Source organism: Phyllostomus hastatus, unplaced genomic scaffold (assembly GCF_019186645.2).
Source record: "Phyllostomus hastatus isolate PE091 unplaced genomic scaffold, TTU_PhHast_1.1 phas_contig_16, whole genome shotgun sequence".
NCBI classification, from domain to species: domain Eukaryota; kingdom Metazoa; phylum Chordata; class Mammalia; order Chiroptera; family Phyllostomidae; genus Phyllostomus; species Phyllostomus hastatus.
Window position 1 is genome coordinate 14,955,025 of NW_025333643.1, and position 12,960 is coordinate 14,967,984.

General features: G+C 44.4%; 1 protein-coding gene across 4 annotated transcripts in view; it reads left to right on the forward strand.

Moving 5' to 3' along the window:
- The window catches only part of FLNB (filamin B), a 140,672-nt gene that overhangs the window by 73,926 nt on the left and 53,786 nt on the right, over positions 1-12,960 (forward strand). For all 4 annotated transcript variants that reach the window (XM_045832522.1, XM_045832524.1, XM_045832521.1 and 1 more), the window contains exons 5-12: positions 1,837-1,955; positions 2,819-2,896; positions 4,411-4,573; positions 5,455-5,652; positions 8,115-8,252; positions 9,806-9,932; positions 10,918-11,054; positions 12,399-12,592. In XM_045832522.1, coding sequence (XP_045688478.1) covers positions 1,837-1,955; positions 2,819-2,896; positions 4,411-4,573; positions 5,455-5,652; positions 8,115-8,252; positions 9,806-9,932; positions 10,918-11,054; positions 12,399-12,592 — 1,154 coding nt within the window. The remainder of the gene's footprint in view (positions 1-1,836; positions 1,956-2,818; positions 2,897-4,410; positions 4,574-5,454; positions 5,653-8,114; positions 8,253-9,805; positions 9,933-10,917; positions 11,055-12,398; positions 12,593-12,960) is intronic.

A 12,960-nucleotide genomic window follows, 5' to 3' on the forward strand; every position in this document is an offset into this window, starting at 1 on the left:
CACATATTCAATGAAGCATTATTATCTAGAATACATAAAAACCCTCAAAACCTCAATAGTTAAAACAAAATAAACAACCCAATTAGCAAATGGTCAAAAGATAGGAATAGTTATTTCACCGAAAAGATTATACAAATGGCACAGAAACATATAGGAAAAGATGTTCAATGTCATTGCCATAGAGCAACGATTTTCAACCTTTTTCACTTTGTGATACACATAAACTAATTATTAAAATTCTGCAGCATATCAAAAAATGTATTTTTTGCTAATCTGACAAAAAATTCATACAACTTTGATTTATTCATGCCAGACGGCTATTGTGTTGACTATCATCATTTTTCATTTGATAATATAAGGGAAAAGAAGTCAGTGCCCCTGACTAAATAGTCAGGTATTACATTGTGTCTTGTGGCACATCAGTTGAAAATCACAGCCACAGGGAAATACAAATTAAAACCACTATAGACCTATCAGAATGGCTGAAGTAGAAAGTGGTGTTAACACCAAATGCAGGCAAGAATGCAGAGGAACTGGATCCAGACCACTCATACGTTGCTGGTAGGAATGTAAAGTGATACTGCCACTCTAGAACACAGTTTGGCAGTTTCCTAAAGAGAACTAAACATGTAAGCCCCAGCCAGGCAGCTCTGCTGGTGAGAGTATTGTCCTGATACACCAAGGTTGTGGGTTTGATCCCCAGATCAGGGCACATGCACAAATCAACCAGTTACTGCATAAATAAATGGAAAAATAAATCAATGTCTCTCCCTCCCTCTCTCTTTCCCTCCTTCCTTCCCTCTTTTTCTAAAGTCAATTAAAAAAAACAACAACTAAACATGCAACTACTATATAACTCAGCAATTGCACTCCTTCACATTTATCCCGGGGAAGTGAAAACATGTCCATGCACAAACCTGTACCTGAATGTTTATTAGCAGCTCTATCAGTAGTAGACAGCTGGAAACAACCCAGCTACCATTCTGTCGGTAAATGGTTAAACAAACTGTGGTCCATTCATATCATGGAATATTACTCAGCAATAAAAAGAACAAACAATTGATACAGTCAACAACCTGAATGAATCTACAGAGAATTGTGCTAGAGGAAAAAGATAGTTTTAAAATGTTACATAATGTATGATTTCATTTCTATAACATTCTGGGAATGGTAAAATTAGAGATGGAGAACAGATTAGTGGCTCTTGGGGTAGGAAGAGGATGAAGTGGGAGGGGGTGGATGTGGCTATAAAAAGGCAACATGGGGGATCCCCATGGGGGTGGAAATGTTCTGTATTTTAACTGTGTCAGGGTCAGTGTCCTTGGTGTGGTACTGGAATAGAGTTTTGTACTATGTAACCATTTGAGGAGCTGGTTAAAGAGTATTACTTCCTTTACCTGCATGGGAATCTATCTCTAATTTGCTTAATTATCTCAAAATAAAGTTTAATTTTAAAAAATAATTGAATGCAATTTTAAACATTCCAAGTAATACGAAGAGGTCTTTGATGAAAAACGAGCCACTCTCCCTCCCTCATTCCTCCTCCCCGCATGCCACCTCCCGGTGCCAGCTCCATTGCTGAACATGCATCATTCTTCGTAATTGTATAGACTTCTGACTGCATTGCTCTGAAGAGTTCAGAATTGATTGCTGCTTAAATAGCAAGGACAAAATTAGGGATTGGAACCTATCGGAGTACCTTTGTCATGACAAGTTGTCCCAGGCTCCCATGTGGTGGCTGCAGGGCCGGGTCCCATCTGAAGGGAGACAAAGTGGGTGAGGGCCTGTGGCAGGGCCTGGCCCCGCTTGTAATGTGCTTGTGCAAACCTGTGGCAGGAATCGAGCCCACTGGAAACATGGTGAAGCAGCCAGCCAAGTTCACCGTGGACACCATCAGTGCCGGGCAAGGAGACTTGATGGTGTTTGTCGAGGACCCAGAAGGGAACAAAGAGGAGGTATGTCGGAGGACGCTGAGTCCCCTGTCAGCATCCCATCGGGCTTGTCACAGGGCCGGGGACTCTGCTTCCATGTTCCTCATTAAACCTCACAACAAAAACAATTTTTTACCAGAAGCATCCCGAGGCTTACAGTGGTTAAAGTTAACTTGTCCAAGGACTGTGCCTTGAAAGTTAATATAAATTGATACCCAAGGAAAAATTGTTTAATAAAAGAGAGGATACTTTTAATTTAGCAAAGGCCTCTTAGTTGAGGTTGTAGGTATTGATGGCCAGAATAGCAATAACATACCGTACTGATACAATACAATACAGTAACAATGCTGATGTCCTAGTTGCCTCCCATCCTGACCATCCTTTGATTCCTCCCTCAGGGCCATTGCACACACTGGTCCTTTTGTCTGCTTATCTCCTTAAGACTATATTTTATTCCTAGTTCTTCGCACCATCTGAAATTCTAGGTTTACTGGCGTATTGTCGATTTCTCCCACTGGGGCAGGAGTTCAGCCTGATTTGTTTTATTCTAGGTAACTATCACAGGACCTGGCATTTCATAAATGTTTAATAAGTACATAGCCTTAAAGGTTTAAGTTACTTGCTTTATAGTCTCCCCTGTCTAGAGAGTTTCAGCCTTGAGATAACGGAGAGTCCTGACTTGGTTAAGTCTGTGTTACATGATTTGTGCCTGTGACTGCAGGCTCTTCCTCTTGTGAGGCATTCTGCAGGAGTGATGGGGCAGGAAGTAGCCATAGTGAGGACAGGTTCCTGACCAGCCAGCTAGCTCACTGCAGGATGCTGGCTGGCATGGCATGCTTTTACTCACCCTGGTGCCTTCTCTAACTGTTGCTTATCTTCCATCCTAGGCACAAGTAACCCCTGCTAATGACAAGAACAAGACATACTCTGTGGAGTACCTGCCCAAGGTCACCGGGCCACACAAAGTAAGATGAGGTGTCATGGCTGTTGCTTGGCACGTCTTCTGGGTTTGCTTTGATGTGTGTGGAAGAAAGGATATCTTAGAAAAAAGAGCAATTTTCTTAAGTTAACTTCTGATTTTCCTTCCTGATTATGAAAGTACCCATGCTTATTATAGAAAATTTGGGATTCCCATGAATCAGACTTGAGATATTAGCTAATATATCTAGATTAGTTGAATTCCACTAGGTTTCTTGTGATGTCATAAGATTTTTCTAACTCTGTCTAAGTAATGAAGGGTTGTAGCCTCATGCCTGGAGTGTAGATGCTAAGCTGTGGGCTTTGTCATTGATGCTGCCTAAGCAGTCCCCTTCCAGGTGCTCTGGAACTCCTGGCAGCACTGAAGCCTGAGTGTACAGAAGGCTGGCTGACTGTAGTGGAGGCCAGTGGGCCACTCATGTACCTGGAAAATTGATGAGGATCCCGTCCCCAGGCCCTTTGTCTCGGCCACAGTTTGAGTTGTTTGTGTCAGTGTGCCGTTGGCCTGTGGGCTGGGGGCTAAGGGAGTCTTGCGGGAGGGTGCAGTGACCCAGGGGTCTGCCTTTAGTTGGAGAAAGCCTTCAAAAGCACACACAGCCAGTCCCTGTGCATCATGCCAGGACTCAGGCACATAGACTGTACTTGTTGCCTTGGGCTTCAGTGAATTTACTGGCATGGCCACACGTTTATACCCTTAGAAAGCACATCATGAGTTGGGGGGGGGGTGGAAATATTGAAGAGCGCATTTATGATGTAATTAATTTATTCAATTCATACGAAAACCTAATACAATACCCCTAAAAAATTAAAACATAAGAACTCTGGCTCAAGTTTTAGATGGAAATCTGTACTTTTTCTCAAATCCATGTGTCTGGGATTGGTCTTGATCCCTTGAAAAATACTTTGACTCTAGGTGTGAAATCCTAGAACCTTGCATTATATTCTAGGGAACAATGGCCTTTTTTGCAGTTTCCTTAAAGGACCCAATGTCTAGACTCTAGATGGGGTGTCAAACTCATTTTCACTAGGGTCACATCAGCCTCATGGTTGCCTTCAAAGGACCAAATGTAATTTTAGAACTGTATAAATGTACCTACTCCTTAACTAGGGGCAAGGAGTTTGGCGCTGCCGCCGGGGAGAAACAAGGTGCCAGGCCAGATAAAACAAGGTAGAGGGCCAGAATCAGCCCATGGGCCTTGTGTTTGCCACCTGTGGTCTAGAGATTCAAGTATAAGCATTTGTTCATATCCTATTAGAGATGCTAAACATATCAGATGTACGCATTTTTAATTTGCTGAAGGCTGGAAGTTCCAGGCCCAGCCATTATGTTCGATGGAGTCAGGTGGGAGTCCCATTCAGGCAATTCACAGGACTCCTGGTTCCAGCCACCTTTGTGTGGGCAATCAGGAGGATGGACAAGAAGATGACAAAGCATGTGGCTTGATCTGGTGGTCTCACTGAGCAGGAAGAAGTGATTATATGTCATCTCTGTCACTTGTAGGTCACAGTACTCTTTGCAGGACAGCACATCTCCAAGAGCCCATTTGAGGTGAATGTCGACAAGGCCCAGGGAGATGCGAGTAAAGTCACTGCGAAAGGCCCAGGCTTGGAAGCTGCAGGGAACATCGCCAATAAGCCCACCTATTTTGACATCTACACAGCAGGTAACTGCCCCTCTCTCCACAGGTCAGGCTTTGTCGTAAAGCCAGAGGTAATCCTCAGGAACCTAAAGTCTTCAGATGTTGGACCTTTGTCTTTTAAAACAACAAACAGCAAAAATCGCTTTTTTCAGTTCTCCACTCCACCTCCCTGTCCTTATACATTATTTATTTTTATTTTTCAATTACAGTTTATATTCAGTATTATTTTGTATTAGTTTCAGTTGTACGGCATAGTAATTAGACAATTACATACTTTACACAAAGTGGTCACCCCAATATTTCAAGTACCCACGTGGCCCCATACATAGTTATTACAGCAATGTTGACGATATTCCCTATGCTGTAATTTACATCCCTGTGACTGCTCTATAACTACCATTCACCTTTTCCAGCCACACCCTTCTGACAACCATCAGTCAGTTCTCTGTTTCGAATGTGTTGGTTATAGTTTTAAGTTTTTTCAACCTTAGCTTTTCTTTAAAACCTTATATTCGAGCTTGACTGTAATGATTAACAAACGGTCAATTTCTGTACTCACTTCTTATTTGACTAAATAAATATTCCAATGAAACTAAGTTTTAAGAGTCACCTACTCAACCAAATTCCATGAAAGATCCTGTGTGGGTTGGGCAGGGAGGAATGAATAAGACACAATTCTTGAAATGTCAGCTTTCTTTCCAGTGCAGAAAATTTTTAGAACAGAGAGAGGCAAGTTCAGCCATGACCCTCCTTCTGTGCGGTCAGAAAAGTTGTTGATGTCTTGGCGTGGCCCTTCCAAGGGCCACTGTCTCCTTTGTGTGTGGTTTGTACTTGCGTTTACACTCCTCAGCAGTGAGCTTTCTGAGAAGTTGACTTGATCTCATGGAATGTTTACTCTGTCATAGGTGCCGGCGTGGGGGACATTGGTGTTGAGGTGGAAGACCCCCAGGGGAAGAACACCGTGGAGCTGCTTGTGGAAGACAAAGGAAACCAGGTGTATCGATGTGTGTACAAACCAATGCATCCTGGCCCTCACGTGGTCAAGGTCACATTTGCTGGGGACACCATTCCCAAGAGTCCTTTCATTGTACAGGTTGGGGAAGGTGAGTGTTGGAGTGGCCGACCACGGGTGCTTCTGGCATCAAGGCCAACTGCCCACGGCTGGGCCCCAGGCCAGGAGAATGTAATACCTTTCTGTGAGCTGTGAAGTGTGACCCCAGTGCTTTACTTGTATCAACTAATTTAATCCTGTCCAAAACACTTATCCGGGAGAGTCATTATCCTCACTGAGAAGTGCAGGGCCGAGGTCATTGAGGAGTTGGTATCTGTGGCCAAGGTTGGCAGCAATAGCATTGCTGATGCCCCCGGCCTCCACTGCCTGGTCTTTACTGGCTGCCAGGCACTTAGCACAAATGCATCTAGTCGTCACACCAGCCTGTGTGTTCCAGGTGCTATTATTATTTCCAGTTTTCAGGCGGAGACTCTGAGGCTTAAATAACATAAGGTATTGGTGAGTAGGGGCTAGGTATCAGTAGAAGTAGAACCCAGGTCTCTGTCAACCTCTTGATCACCCTGCTAAACACCCTCTGCAGCCAGAAGCTAGTATTTTTCTATTAGACTCTTTTCCTTTTTCCTTGTTGCTTTTCCTCCCCCAACCCCCACTCCCAACTCTGCGGCCTTCTCTAATCAATACTTGCCTTTTCCCGTTCTGTCCTGCATCTGCGTCTGCAGACCTGGCTTCCTCTTCTGAATCCTGCCTCTGGGCCAGCCTGGACCCCGAAGCTGTTGGCTTCCTAGTTGAGAGCACTGGGCCAGAGGCACCTTACTTGGTAAGGGCTGGTTGGGTGGGGCTTCTGGGCCATTCTGTGTGCTGCCTGTAATGTCAGCTGAGCCTGTGCTGTTTGTGTCCTCTGGAAATGACAGCCCGTGTTACCACAGCATGTCCAACCACACTCCAAGCCCACTCTCTAATTATGTTCACACATTTCAAGATGGTGGCAAATCTGGTGGTTTCCTCCCACTCTTTAGCTGTATTTAGTGCTTATGTGAACTGAGCAATGACCCTTTGAGTATGGAGATCATGGCCCATGTTCAGAATCTTTGTGAGTATTTAAACTCCCCAGGGAAGTCCTGTCATCCTGTTGTGACTTATTCCTGGTATAACCAACTTTTCTCCTCTTAACAAAGAAAAAGTAAATCCAACATGTTCAGATATAAAGCTCTTTTTGATATAATGTAAGAAAGAATTTGAATAGCTTTTCTAGTCTCACTTTTTTTCACTCACAGAATACTCTATTCATTCCTGGCCTATCTCTCCATCACTTGTGCTGTATAGTATTTAATTAATAGAGGGTTTTTTTTTCCAATGTACTAATCTTTCCTCCACTTAAATGATTTTATATAAAAAAGAGGCTATATATATTTTTTTTTCACAATGAAAAACCAATGTTACTTGCCACAAAGTGCCACCATAAACCTATGTTCATCCATGAACCACCTAAAATCATCTCTGACTCCAAGGATGTGTGTGTCTCTTTGGGAAGCAATTGTTTGCCAAATAGCCAGCCAAGGATGCTGTGAGGAGGAGGGACCAGCGGAGGAATTACCTTCCTTCCATGAAGTAGACTAGAGTCTGCTTCTCTGGAGTTTGTGACCCATCGGGTATAGAGAGAGAGCTGTCGAATATGCAGATTTGGAAAGGAAAAGCCACTTAATAAACAGCATCACATTTCACCTATTAATATACCATTCCTGTACTCAATGAGAAGGTTGTCTGTGTTGACAAAGAATTCATAGGGGCCAAGGCAGTCTTTTATCAACCTTCTAATGAGCCCCATGGAACAGGAGTTTTGTGGACCTCATGTAAGGAATGTTAGAAACTACCTTTATCTGTAATTTTTAGACTTACAACTTTAGCTTTTTTAACCCGATCTAGAAGTCAAATTGAGAGCGGTGTTTATTGCTAATAGTTGCATTTATAGCCGCCCGCATTCTGGGGACTGAAGTGTTTGTCTGTCTGCCTTGGCCAGCGCAGGGTTGAATGGGCTCCCCTTTTGAGCTATTGTCAAGCTCTTTATATGGAAGACAGCAATGCTTAGACTTTTCGAAATGACTGACCTGAAGTTTGGAACCCAGTCAGATGTTTGCAAGCTCTACATTTTTCAAGTTGACTTGAGAAGGTCCAGTCTTCCCCATTAGTGGGCCCTTGAGTATAGCAGTGAGGTTTGAACAGTGTCCAGCACTAGGTCTTCACTCTTCTTCACCACTGAGAGGATAAATGCCAGGACTCAGCCAGTACCAGGAGCCCAGGGAATCCACGCTGTGTTCTCTGGCCTTCTTTGCCAATGTAACTTCCCCCAATCCCTCTGCGGTGTGGCTGGACAAAGTTATGTTGTATCTTTATTTGCTGCCTGGTGTGCTCTCTAAACGGGACCCCTCATCTCAGTAACTGTGGCATACTTCGCAGAACAAATATTTTCTTGGCGAGTGGCTCCAAGTTGCCTTGGTTTGCTCGGCTCTGACTAAGGAATGAAAGGTTGAATTGATGTCGAAACTATGCTTGCAGCCTGCAATCCAAATGCCTGCCGGGCCAGTGGCCGAGGCCTGCAACCCAAAGGTGTCCGCATCCGGGAGACTGCAGACTTCAAGGTTGACACCAAAGCTGCTGGCAGTGGGGAGCTCAGCATAACCGTGAAGGGTCCTAGTAAGTGCTCCTTTGTTCCCTCATCTCAGGTGTGATTTCGGCTAAGCTGGCAGCTGTGGCAAATGGGCTTTACCCCAAGGCCTGCTCTGACCAGTTTTTCCCAGAGACCCGTGTCAGAGATTTGAGGCTATCTGAGCTCCATATGGAAGGAAGCAGTGATTGATTAGTAATCTCTGCCCTGGTCGCAGGTGGGGATGGTGGTGGCTCAGCAGACTCACATTATATTAAGGCTTCTGGGAGTAGAAAAAGCAGGGATACAATGAAGTTTGGGAAATGTCCTTGGAACAACAACCTGCAGTGGCCCGTTTTTTATTTGAGGAAACCTAGGCTCCGAGAGGAAGGGTCCTGCCCAGGGTCCCACAGCTTGTATGCATCTGAGCTGGAAGTCAAGCAGTCTCCAAAGCCAGTGGTTTTCCCACTATGGGTTACATTTCGTAGGCTATGAGATTATGTCAAGTGCCTAATTACTATGATCGGTGCTTATAGAAGGAGAATCAAATTTTCTCATCTTAAGTTTCCTTTCTTAATAAATGCCATTTGTGGAGGGGAGGGTTGTACCCTGAAACTCATTCTTGCTCCCCCTTTTAGGAAAGGAGAGACTAAGTAAGTACAAGGATGGGTGTCCACACTGTCCTCAAGTCTTCCCCTGGTACAGATAAGCAGCTTGGCACTTCTAGTTGTCAGGAAGCAGCCCTGGGCTTGTGGAACCTTGTGCTTCCTATGCTAGGACTGCTCTTAGCCTCTGTGTCCCCAGCAGGCTGGGGCGGGGGTGTTCTGAGCTCTAGAAAGTTAATATTTGATGTAGGAGCATCAAGCTTTGGAGCAAGCATGAGCCCCAAGGGCAGCTATAGTTCTAGACTGCTCAGACCTGGACTCAAGCTGCTCTGGGGCTGCCTTCCCTCCTGGCTTATTCCTGCAGGAGCCAAGGAGGCATTTTTTTCCTGACCTTGGATTCTCACATGAGTAAATGGCTTTCCCAGCCAAACCTCAAGGCTCAACGTAAAACAAGTCCCTGCCTGATAGCTTGCTGTGGAGTTAGTGGCATAGTATCTAAAGCCTGTCTCCTTGTAGATAGGATACAAGAGCTTTCTCATTTTCATTGTCCAGTTTTAATTGAAGAAGATATGCTTAGAACACTAACCTGAAACTCATGCCAAATACTCATAAAGATTCATTCCCTCCCCACTTTATTTTTGGAGAGGAAGGGTGGAGCTAAGATGGGTAGGATTCTTGAAAAATTGAGATGTGATTAGGTTTGTCTTTAACAGACCCAGGAGGTTCAGGACCTCATGGCCTCTCAGAACTGAGAAAGCCTACTAAAGCCAGTTAGCTGAAAATCTTCCATTCCCCCACAATTTGAAGCAGAGATGGGTCCATATTTAACTTTGGACTAATCTCGAAGGTTTCAGTGATCCCACCCTCTTAGGCGGCTCACTTAGTTTTCTTCTGTGGGTTATGTTTTGTGGATATTGCTGCGTTTCTGTTCTTGTCTTTTGGGTTCTCCTTCTGAGCCTAGAATGGCATTGGAAAGATGGTGTGTTTCCTTCCCATAGAGGGTCTGGAGGAGCTGGTGAAGCAAAAAGGCTTTCTGGAAGGAGTCTATGCATTCGAGTATTACCCCAGCACCCCAGGGAAATACAGCATCGCCATTACGTGGGGGGGACACCACATTCCAAAGAGGTGAGTCTCCAGCTGGAGTTGCCTCTTCTCTGGAGGTGTGCCTGGCCCAGGGCAGGCTCACTGTGCTGGCTTCCTGGGCTGCAGGAGGGAAAGAGGTCTGCTTTGTTGAAAACATGTTTTTTGTTTTTTTTTCCAGAGCAGCTTACAGACATTTGGCCTGTTCTCAAAAGCAGCAGAAAGTCACTGGTTTCGGCTGCCTTGCTTTACATCAAATGCTGGTGGTGGGAGGTGGGGAAGCCCGAAGGAGCAGTAATAAAGAGCAAATGGGCTGTGTGTCTATACACTCTTGAATAAACTGAGATTCTCTTTCTTTCAATGTGCGCCTCTGTTCAGGAATGCCATGGGGGTAAAATCTGCTATGGTTTACATTACACCCTCTACGTGAGTGCACTCAGGAACCAAGGGACCAGTCGACAGCTTTGCTGTGTGGGCGTCGCAGTTTGCCCACCCGGTGTTTACGTGTTTTACGGCTCTCCTGGGGGCAGCTTTAAACTCTGAATAAATTAAGTTTACCTTGAGAAATACCTGGGCATATTATAGGGTTCTGAGAATCTAAGCAAACTATTTTTAATCTCCTGCACATAAGTTAAAGCATATTCATTCATGTATGAGCTCATGCCTGTTCAACCTAGTTTTCTTGTTACAGCATAGGCAGGGTGTGGAAAAGTGCACACTCTCTTACCTTTCAGGGCTCACAGTGTTATGAGCCCTCTACCCAAAAGGTAAATGATCAAAAAGATAGTGCAAGGCAGTGTGGCTTGAGTGCCAACCCAGTGGCCACCTGAATGCCCTGAAATAGCACATTACTTGATATTGTTGACCTAACAATGGCTGAGGGGGGACTTGCGTGGAGGAAGGGCTTGCCTGGAGATTGGGGCTGCAGATAAAAGGAGCCAGCAAGTGAAAAGGGTGTGTGCAAACAGCTTTTCACTGTATTTAGCCCCTTTTCTCTTCTTTAATGCTTCTATTTTTCCTTTTCTTTTAGCCCTTTTGAAGTTCAAGTTGGCCCTGAAGCAGGCATGCAGAAAGTCCGTGCATGGGGCCCTGGCCTCCATGGTGGGGTTGCTGGGCGGTCAGCGGACTTTGTGGTGGAGTCCATTGGCTCTGAGGTGGGGTCTCTGGGTAAGTGGAAGTAGGTGACCTGCAGCTTCTGGAGGGCTGAGATGACAGAGGGCTTGGCCCCAGTGTTAGACTAAGCATTGGGGCCTGCTGTGCCTCACTACCCTTTACCTCCTGGTCTCCTCACCTCCTAAGGCTGCCTCTGCATACTCCTGGGGAATTGCAGTTCTCATTTTCCTGCTGCTCTTCAGGTTGCCCTCTCCCTCATTCATTCATTCATTCATCATCCACTGGACTTCGAGGGCAGAGGCTTTCTGTGGATATTGTGCCTGGCACATAGTAGACACTCAGCAAATATTATTGACTTATCCTTAGTTTAGATGCATGAATGAATTTTTCTCAAATCAGAAATTTGGGGAGTAAATATTCTTTAGAGTGTAACAATATATTTTAAATGCACATCTGATGTATATGTGTTCATTTTAGATCAGTGGTCAGTACTGATCTCTCCTCAAAAGGATCACATAGCAAATATTTTAGTATTGTGCGCCATATGCTTTCACAATTCTTTGGCTCTGCCACTGTAGCATGAGAGTAGAAGTAGAAGGTACGTAAGTAAAGGAGTATAGCTATGTTTCAGTAAAACCTTATTACAAAAACAGGCAGTGGTCAGATATGGCCTACCAGCCATAATTGGATGACTTCTATTTCAGGTAACAGAAATAAACAAAAAGGGGGAAATAAGAAATTACATTAAATTTTTCTTCTAGAGAGATATAAATATTTTGGTATATTCTGTAAATTAGAGATAATATTAAACCTTTAACATATTGTTTCAGACTTGTTTCTGTGCATACACATACAAATATTTATCTGCCACAAAAAACATCTGGGGCAATCTTTATATTTTTTTTGCCTCAGATAAATACAGAACATGTCTTGATTTTCCATGGCTTCCATGGAATTCTATTGCATGGATATACCTTACAGGGCTTTCCAGTGATTTCCAGGGTTTTACTATAACAGCCATGCTGAATACATATCCTTGTACCTAACTGTTTACACACATCCTTGGTTATTTCCTTCAGATAAAAGCCCATAAGTGGGTTTGGTGGGGGAAAGGCTGGGCATTGGTTTAAGACTTTGGTATGTGTTGCCATGTTGCCAACAGAAAGGTTTGCTGGTTGATCTTTATTGTTAGATGATGTTTAAAAAAAGGGTATAAAATACAATTCTTCCATCTCTACTGAAGACTCAGGCTTGGTTTTGTGGGAAAGGGACACATACAGATTTCAATCTTATGGGAAATACTTGGCTTTTAGGCAGGCTGAGGGAGTGAGTTGGTAGTAACATAGAATAGATACTTTTCACCATGTAACCAAGGGGCCCTCCCACCCCATCCTGCAGGGTTTGCCATTGAAGGTCCCTCCCAGGCGAAGATCGAGTATGACGACCAGAATGATGGATCATGTGACGTGAAGTACTGGCCCAAGGAGCCTGGTGAATATGCCATTCACATCATGTGTGACGACGAGGACATCAAAGACAGTCCATACATGGCCTTCATCCACCCGGCCACAGGAGACTATAACCCAGATCTGGTGAATCAACTTGTTATATTTCTGGCTTCTGGCACACGGAGAGGGGCCTTATTGAGAGATGGCTTCAGAGCTTAGGGAAGAAACAGGTCTGAGCTGGAATCCTGGTAGTACCACTGAGTCCTTTTCTAATGTTGGACAAGTTAACTTATCTCTGACTCTTTTTTTTTTTAAGACTTTCTATATTAATTTTTAGAGTGAGAGGGAGGGAAAGAGAAAGAGAGGGCGAGAAGCATCGATGTGAGGAACATCGATTGGTTGCCTCTCGTACATACCCCAATCCAGGCTTGTGCCCTGATTGGGAATTGAACTGGCCACCTTTCACTTTTTGACATGATGCCCAACCCACTGAGCCACCAGCCAACACTGGT